Genomic DNA, 9,553 nt, shown 5'->3' on the forward strand with positions numbered 1-9,553 from the left:
ATGGTATGGTTCCAATTAACCCTTTAATTACATATTCACAACCACTTTTTTTTCTCCATTTACCTATTGTCCATCCCTAAAAATTCTTAGTACGGACTACTCACTGCATAAAAAAGAAACCATTCTGTTTCATTTACTTCACCAGATTATTCAAATATTTGCTACACCCTATTAAATTTAGGTTTTCTCAAAAAAGTTTTGGTTTCAGCTATTGGTTAAGTTTATTTCTTAGGATATTTAATATATCGTGTATTAAGTAGATAATTTGTAAGAATAATCTAGTCGATAATCTAAATTATACAGGGCCAGTTAAGCGGAGATTAAGTTTCAAGAGGAAAGGCTATGCTACCCTTTTTGTAAATGACGTGTGGTTGAAAGTATAATATCAAGAAATTTGAATAAGAAGTGACCTTTGAATAAGATGAATGGTTACATGTTATAATGTTATACCAAAAATCAATGACATTATTTATTAAAAAACAGTTGTAATATTTTGTTTCATTCGACCGAAGAAGATAATTAATTCGTACTCCCCGTACTCATTAAGGAAATCGTTTTAGACAGCGATACGGTCTCCAAAACACAACTTTGACTTCTTGTTTCTATAAAAATATTTATTGAAAAGTGATATATGTATATTTTTATGAAAGTATTTTTCAAGACAAAACTATTCATGTAATTTTTATATTTTCAAATTATTAATGATTTATATATCTAAGGTTTAACTTAAACATTGTCCTAAACGACTTCCTTTATGAGTACGGAGAGAGTATACTCATTGAAAGGGCAACATCAGTTCTGAATTCCGTACTCTTTGTGCTTCAGAAATACTGCAGTTTAAGAACTCTATTCTACCTCTGTAACGAGGGCAAAACTAAAGCAATTTGATGACTTCTGTCCAGCTAAAATGTTTTTTACATGCCGTAGTCAAAAACTAGTTAGTACAGTATAAACTTAGTATGTTGCATCTCAAACTTTTGGTATCAGTCTCTCTCAGGGAGGCAAAATGCCTGTAAATTGTTCTTGGACTCTTCCCTTCAATTTCACTACCTTTGGGCAAACCTTCCCAGGACGATAAAATAGGACAGAGCAATGCAGCATCTCAAAATTCCCGGATAAGCTTATGCATGGTTACAGACTGAAGGTGAACATGACTTGTCCAAACCAAACCAGTAAGCTTCTTTGTGCATAAAATTATCTGCATAAACATTTGATATATGAGAACCATCATATTAAGAGCATTCAATCCAGTAAATAGACATACTGCAGAACACAGGACATCTAGCAACATCATACACATGTTGAATGGTCCCAAACGTAGGTGCAGTGAATTCATGTGTATTACCTGTTGCTCCAAAAGATCCAACACAGATGGCCATCTTTTTCCATGCTTTTCATGTCAGCTCCCTTATGTCCTTCAGCAGGTAGGCTATTCCTCACGCTGCCTGCCTTCCAGTGTAGCATAATCAAGCATCACCAGACCTACATAATGCACACCATCATAACACAAAGCAATCAGTGTAACACGATTTTTTTTCACGGTGAACATAATTCACAAAGCAATCAGTGTAACACGATTTTTTCATGGTGAACATAATTAAGAACCGTTGACAGCAAAGCACATTATTTTACAAACAGTTTGCCAGGACTGATTCACAGAAATAGCAAAAGTTCAAATCACTTGACAATCATCATCAACCCAGGGCAGACAAAGGCAAAGCTGATTAAATGGAGCACAAGGTGGAAAATAGAATGCCTGGAAAAATGTAATGAATGCACCCACATCACCCCAGTACAGTCTCCTAAACATAACATAAGATCAATGCAAAGTTAAACAAAACATCATTCAGGATCTGGTTCATGTTCAGAAGAAACAATGAAAGGTCAAGTGTTTCTTTCTGCTGTTTGAGGCCTTCTTTTAAAGCAAAACGAAAAGGTAAAAATCTATAAAAGGAAGAAACAAGCAGCCTTTGGCATGTATTTCAAGGAAAATGGTATATCATGTATTTCAAGTCACGATAGTATTTAAAAATAAATGGAAAATAAAAACTTGTGGTAACTTATGTCAGAAAACTCTATAGTTTACAATATTCAGAGTTGTTGGTCTAAGTGTCAAATGTAAAAGTGAAACATGGAAACTTCACATTTTGATACAGATCTGATCAACTCCATGTCCTCCGATAGACAAAAATGAGCAGTGACTGTGTTGCGTAAGTACATACTGCAGATAGTGCAAACCACATCACACATATATGGTATTCTTTTAAGAGGAAAATATGGTAATTTGACACGCTCACGTATTTGAGGAACTTACAGTTGAAAAATCTCTACTACTTTAAAATCCCGTAGTGGTGGCGGTGACTCCAACCCTGGAAGACACGCGGAATATGAGCCGTTGGATCGCCATATCCAACGCTCCCAGTTATCAGTTATCCCCATGTGCTTGTGCTTCCCCCCTCCGCCCGCAACCCAAACCCACGTCGCTCTCCCGATCCAACCGTCTCCGTCCAACCGCCGCCGCCGCCGCCGCTCCATCCCCTCGTCGCGCCTCGCTGTCGCACCACGATGCGCCGCCGCCGCTCCATCCCCTCCCGCTCCATCGCGCCGCAACGCCAGATTCATCGCCGCTCCCCTCCCTCTCGACCGTTTCTCTCGGCGCCATCTCCGCACATCCCCGCCAGCGCCGGATCTCCCTTCTTGCCCTGTTTCCTTGCTGAAGCGTTGTCGTGATATTCAGTTTGATCTGCTCGTCATATCGCTGCCGCACAACTCGCCGAATACTAAGGCTCGTAAACAAGCGCCACCGCTGCCGCCAAATCCACCGAAACCAATCTACGCGGCCACCACACGATGGATGCATCACCGTCAATTCCGCCCTCGCCGACTCCGCCACAGCTGCCGACTCCACCGCCACTATCGTTGTCAACGACTCCGCCGCCGCCACTCCCGTCGTCGCCGGCTCCGCGACCGCCGTCCGTGCTGCCACCGCCCTTGCCGTCATCTTCGGCGCCAAGCATTGTCAGCACAGATATCGATCCGGTAAGTTAAGCACCTAGCTTAATTAGTCCATGAAAACTATCGATATATATGTGTGCGCTGTATTGCGATTTGGGTTACTTAGCTAGGTAATGTTAATGCATGGTACTGTAGATTAATGCAAGGCACTGTACGTTAATTAATTATTAATTGAAGCACCTAGCTAGCCATCCACTATTATATTATAAAATTATTACTTATAATATATCAATTGCATTAATATATACTCCTACACTAGCTTGTGCGCAGTTCTCAGGCTTGCTTCTTTACTTATATGAGGAACTCATCTCTCGCACTCGCAAAACTGAGGGACTCATTAACGCATGATTAATTAAATATTACTCCCTCCTTCCCAAATTGATAATCATGTAATAGAATCCAAAATTTCTCAAATTGATCATCATATTACTGCATGAACACAGATTTCATCTAAATACAATTAATGCAGTATGAGAGAATGTGTGCATGCTATGATGTAATTGGCATAGGGTTTTAATCGATGCATGCATTGTGGGAGAATGCGTGCATGGTGTCTTGATTGATGTGATTTAAATTGTCCTTGGTCTTGGTACATAAACTTATATTATGATCAATTTGGGAAGGAGGGAGTAGTTTTTAATTAGAACAAATAGATTTTTATGGTTTTATACAATAACTCTTAACAACATAACTCAGCATAAAATCAACCTGGCCATCAGCTCATTTTACGAATATACAATACTCTGTGTGGCATGATTCACCAAGAAAAAAAATAATTGATAGCTATGATCGAGCAAAATAAAGCATTGTACCAACTAATGCTACACTAATATTGACCTCCCTGCCGACGTGCTTTTTTCCAGTGTTATATATAATCTCCATGTGCAATATAGATATCCTTGCTTAATCTCATGTGGTACTCAGGTCAATCAAGACGCCATTCATGCTGATATGATTACAACCTGACCCTCGAAGAAAGCAAAAAATTCGGAATCCGAGGAGCATGGAAATTTTCAGTTTGAAATAAGTAGCACAGCCTGAAATTTCTTTAACTGGGAAGACCATTTGTACAGGTTTGGTTTCGATCGAAGCTACAGGTTTAATTTGGAAGATCATGCAGCCATGATGCTACAAATATTAATCTTGATGGTTTAAATTAACCTATTTCATCTATACAACTTGATTCAGCTTAATTTAGTTCCTACATTAGTGCACAGTTATTCTTCATTTATTTGTGCGTACAGGATCTATGGAAGAGGGCCATTAGGTACTAAGAGACCTATTGTGCCATTATATTCATGAATTTTTTGGCTGTTTGTAACCTGTGAAAACTTATAAGGATGTGATGAAATTATTGTTCGTGCCATAATAAGGTTTTCATCATAATAAATTTAATTATTCAACATCATTTTACTGTGTGATTTTAAATTGGTGTATATTTTTTACCCGTTGCAACGCACGGGCACCTACCTAGTAAGGAATAAAAACAACATGGAATGGGGGAGCTGAACAATTACTTCATCAGATATTTATTGTTGTGGCATGATTAATTGTGAAATGCACTATTTGAATGAGAAATCCCCATCCATATACATCAGGAAGCTAAACATCTTTGAAAGACTATGACCGTGGATATACTATAAAAATTAAACAGAGGTCTATTTGTCAAAATTGAATGACAATTCCAAAGAGGAAATTATATCATTGACTATCAGAATAATATGACATGGCTAACTACATATTTGTAGTTTCCAAGGCCTCATGCTACTCACAATATTTAGCGTGCACTACTGTCACAAATGTAACAAAAAACAATTGAATAGGCACTATCAGGCCAATTAAAATATGCCAATATGTGGCTATAGAATGATATATTACTGTATGAAACTATGAATAGCAATAAGACAGACTCACCTAGAGGATTCACCCAATAAATTTGTAGGTTCAAATCTTCCATCTTGTGTGAATAATCCATGTGCCTTTTGGTTTGTTGAATGTCCAAATGCATTAGTGTCATCAATACTGCGTAGTTTTGCTTCCAGAAGGTTGAGAGATGAGTCTAGTTTCACTATTTTCCTAGAAATGGATAGTCTATTAGTCCATAGTTTCATCAGATAGGTACAAGATGTAATTCAGAAGTATTTATGCTGACCTACTTTTAGTAATAAGCAAGCAAAAGCTTAGTCAAGCATTAGATTTTCTACAGCAATGGGAAAGCCATTAACTTCTCTCAAAAACAGCATGATTCATCTTTTATACTCCCTCCGTACTCGTAAAGGAAGTCATTTAGGACAATGTTTAAGTCAAACCTTGGGAATATAAATCATGAATAACTCTCAAGTTGTTGAGTTTGAAAATGTAAAAATTATATGAATAGATTTGTCTTGAAAATACTTTCATAAAAGTATACATATATCACTTTTCAATAAATATTTTTATAGAAACAAGAAGTCAAAGTTGTGTTTTGGAGACCGTGTCGCTGTCCAAAACGACTTCCTTTATGAGTACGGAGGGAGTATATGCTAAATCTGTGCTAATTGCCAAATCGCCAACAATAGCTTCTCATATCCTTCTCTCATTGATTTGCAAAAAGAAAGACAGAAGTACAAATTTCAAAGTAATCAATACAAAAAATAACAACTTCTACAACACAATTTTCTCTAGTGTCGTACACCAATTCATAAGTTTAGAGGCATAGGTTGTGAAAGCACGTTCCTCGCACTTAGCAAACAATGACAAGAGATATCCTTAATGCTCAGCATGAATTGACTTGTAAAAAATCTTAAAGAAGATTTATGCAATCCAGTTAAGCATGTCATTCTCCAATACAACACTTATTCCACAAACACGAGGAAATCCTGAACAGGCTATTATCAAATTTTACTCCAATAGAGAACTAAATGGATTCATAAGAAATTAATAGTGCAAAAATGTGCAAGCCTCCTACAAAGATATTTTCCAATTCACACTTTTTTGTGATGGTACTAGCCCTCCTAGAAAAAAATAGATAGGTACCATCACAAAAAAGTGCAAGTTGAAAAATACTATTGTACTTTTTTGCGATGCTACCAAGTAAAACTGCCCTTCTGAAAAATACAAGGATTGAACGTTGTATCCCTTTTAGAGTCTTGCAGGTCAATAATTTTGTAAAAACCAACTCGTTCCCATAATTCCGGTGAGTTGTGAGTTCCACACGATATTGCATCAAAATAGCTTAAACATTTTCCAAGATACTATTCAGAAACAACACATGATTCCGGTAAGAAATAATTTCCCATAATGCTATGAGATTGTGATCCTGAATCATTGAACTCTAGAGGCAATGTCCGCTTCCCTGTATTGTACACATATACTGACTTCTTTTCATGTGCCGACGTATATAATTACCCTGGGTAATTAACTATTTGCCACTCTTACGAGTGGTGATAAAGGATTTACCACTAGACCCACATGTCATAGATATATGAGGGTCCACATGTCATAGACAACGAGTAGCAAATCCTTAATTAGCACATCTTAAAAGTGGTAAAAAGTTAAATGTCCCTAATTACCCATATCTTAGCACAACTGTAACACACAAGCAGCTATAGCGATATCTAGGAATACACAAAAGATTTGGGATTTTTTATTTTTTATTTTACCTGTGGAGGAGGGAAAGCTTGTCATTGCATTGCGCCGCGAACGAGTTGAGGAACTCCACCGTGTTCGCTATGAACATGTTCACCTGCAATGCGGAGAGAGACACACACACACACACGCAGTCAGAGACGCCAAAAGACCAAAATCGTTTGCTCACCCCGAAGGTGGAGCACCACCAGATGAGATCGACCGTGGAGATCGGAGAGGGGGGGAGGGGGCGAGTGAAGGGGGGGCGGACCAGGTAGATGGTCCTCTGGTCGGAGACGGCGATGGCCCTCGCGCTCTCCTCCTCCTCCTCCTCCTCCTCGAACCCCTCGTCCCTCGGCGCCGGTGCGGAGGGAGGATGCGGCGGCGGCGAGCGCATGGGGCTCCTCGCCGCGGCCGACTTCAGGTGGCGCAGCATGGCGGCTTCCGGATCGAGCCGAGCCTTGGAAGCTGGAACTTCACCTTGCGCGGCAGACAAAAATCAAGAACACGGCGGCGGCGGCGGCGGCGGCGTAGAATCGCCGACGAGCGAGCAGAGCAAATCTCGTACTGTGTCTGTGTGGGATCTAACCTAAGAGCCCCGTTACGAACTGCCAAAAAGGCCCATCATGGCCCATGGGCCGATGGTCACCTTGCTTTAGGCTGTGTTTAGAGATCCAGGGGTGAAAAATTTTGGGCATGTTAAATCGGATATACGGACACATATTTAAAGTATTAAACGTAGTATAATAACAAAACAAATTACAGAATCCGTCAGTAAACCGCGAGATGAATTTATTAAGCCTAATTAATCCGTCATTAGTAAATGTTTACTGTATCATCACATTGTCAAATCATTGAGCAATTAGGCTTAAAAGATTTGTCTCGCATATTAGTCGCAATATGTGTAATTAGTTATTTTTTAGCATATATTTAATATAGATGTTCAAATGTTCGATGTGACGGGTGAAAAATTTTTGGGTGGGATCTAAACAAGGCCTTACTCATTTTCTGCAGAGCAATCGATGCATGGGGTCCCATAGATATGATGATCCATCATGGCATCATTTCCTCTCATGGGAGATGAGAGGACCTCCACCTCTAACTTTTTAGGTCTGTTTTCGAATGCCGAAATCCAAACCGCTGGACAGAAGGAAAAGGGGTTGTTATACTATGGGATTTTGTCGAATGATCATGGTACATACAAGGTATTAGGTGATACTTGACGGGAACAGATGAAACAACATATATATCGGCCGATATCTGTTGGTATCAAGTCTCGCACCATCTAGTATCAAATCTGATATAAGATCAATTCTTAGATATCACGCAGTACTATACCTCTACTTCTCTCTTTCTCCACTTCAATTCACCACCAAACAATTCATCCCCAAATTTATCCTCTTCCCCCTCCTCCTCTAAGAAAGTGAAGAACAAGAAATAAAGAGAAAAATAGTTTGTGGTTAGATCTATGAACCTGTGGATGAAAGATAACACCTCCATGCCTTCACCGACCTCGTAGGCTTACTTCCATGTTGTCACTGCTGCAAGTGGTGCTGACCAGCAGTAACGCCTCCTCTCCCTCATCGTTGGCATCGAGGCAGCACTGAATGAGGTTGTGGAGGCCAAGAGTAGTGCCGACTGCCGACCAACAGTAACGCCTCCTTTCCCTTATCGTCGGCATTGAGGCGGCGCCGAACGAGGTTTGTGGAGGCCGTAAGTGGTACCAACTAGTAGTAACGCCTCCTCTTCCTCATCGTCAATGTCGAGGTAGTGCCGAACGAGGCCGTGGAGGAAAGGGAAGAGAAAAGGGCGAGGTTGTGGAGTAAGGGGAAGGGAGGGAGCACACAATGGTAGCAGCGCCACCCACTCTTCATCTCACCTCCTTCCTCAAACCATGTGAGTTTCTCTTTTTACGAAAGAATGGTATCATGCGGGGTGTGGGCTAAGCATTCCCATTCCGAGCTAGGTGGATAGCATTTTCGTTATTGTTTGGATGCTTAGTAGAAGAGGACTTTTAGATATAGGATTTCCGGAGAGAGATAGAAACCAGAAAAGTTTCCCATAAGGTATAGGCCTCTTTTGGATAGAAGGATTTTAACTTTAAAAGCCATATGGATTTTGTTTCATATGTCTCATTCCAAATGAAAATAAGAATGAGCTCATAGCTCATGTTTTGTTTTTCTTTGAGAAGTCCCATGCACTCTTTTCCTTTCTCTCTCTTACCCAAACAAACTTCTTTCAAGATTCCATGTTGACACTAGTTATAGTAGTCTTGTGTGTTTGGCATCCAATTTGACAAGAGCATGATATTCATCAATTCTTAGGTTCCAAAAGAAGCCCTCAACCTCATCTTAATTAAATATCCTTCCAAAATATCATGAATTAATTCATTCCAAAGTAATATTATAGGAATTACAAATGCCCATTCCTTTGTTGTAAAAGAGCACCTAGAAAACTTTTCTATGGGATTTCAATCCTTCAAAAGCTATTTTTCTTTTGTTCCAAAGGAACCCTTAGACTAAGGCCCTGTTTGTTTCAGGTTAAGATTACTGTAATCTAGATTATTAAACCAGATTACTCTAAGCTGGATTATAATAAGTTGACATAGAATAAGCTGCGAGTTGTTTGTTTCTCTAGATTATTGGAGGCATCTAAAGATAGTGGGTCTTTAGCCACCCAATAATCTGAAAAAAGCTCCTCCAGAGGAGATTATTAGATTATAGTAATCTAGCTTATAGATCATAATAATCTACTTGTTTGTTTCAGCTTACTCATAATAATCCAGATTATAATAATCCTAAGCTGAATCAAACAAGGCCTAAGTTCGTATATACCTTTAGGAGTTAGCTACTCCCTCTTTTTCTTAGCATACATTTTTTGAACTGCTAAATGATGAACTTTTGGCAAAAATCTTTGATATAGAAGTTTATTT

At 39.3% G+C, this 9,553-nt stretch overlaps 1 protein-coding gene across 1 annotated transcript; it reads right to left on the reverse strand.

Moving 5' to 3' along the window:
- Positions 1–732: 732 nt before the first annotated feature.
- LOC127769689 (uncharacterized) lies at positions 733–7,233 on the reverse strand. Its single transcript, XM_052295306.1, has 5 exons — positions 6,893–7,233; positions 6,657–6,739; positions 4,930–5,091; positions 1,346–1,482; positions 733–1,198 (listed from the first exon to the last, which is right to left on the reverse strand). The coding sequence occupies exons 1-4, from the start codon at positions 7,055–7,057 to the stop codon at positions 1,467–1,469; spliced, it is 426 nt and encodes a 141-aa protein (XP_052151266.1). The 5' UTR covers positions 7,058–7,233; the 3' UTR covers positions 733–1,198; positions 1,346–1,466.
- Positions 7,234–9,553: the final 2,320 nt, after the last annotated feature.

Source organism: Oryza glaberrima, chromosome 4 (assembly GCF_000147395.1).
Source record: "Oryza glaberrima chromosome 4, OglaRS2, whole genome shotgun sequence".
In the NCBI taxonomy this organism is placed as follows: Eukaryota; Viridiplantae; Streptophyta; class Magnoliopsida; order Poales; family Poaceae; genus Oryza; species Oryza glaberrima.

What these genes read in the sequence shown, in the direction of transcription:
- LOC127769689 (XM_052295306.1), bottom strand. Translation starts at nt 7,057, where the DNA reads ATGCTGCGCCACCTGAAGTCGGCCGCGGCGAGGAGCCCCATGCGCTCG. An exon ending in ACCAGAGGACCATCTACCTG is followed by an intron (nt 6,740 to 6,892) that starts GTCCGCCCCCCC and finishes TCCGCATTGCAG; the next exon opens with GTGAACATGTTCATAGCGAA. An exon ending in AAGCTTTCCCTCCTCCACAG is followed by an intron (nt 5,092 to 6,656) that starts GTAAAATAAAAA and finishes ATCCATTTCTAG; the next exon opens with GAAAATAGTGAAACTAGACT.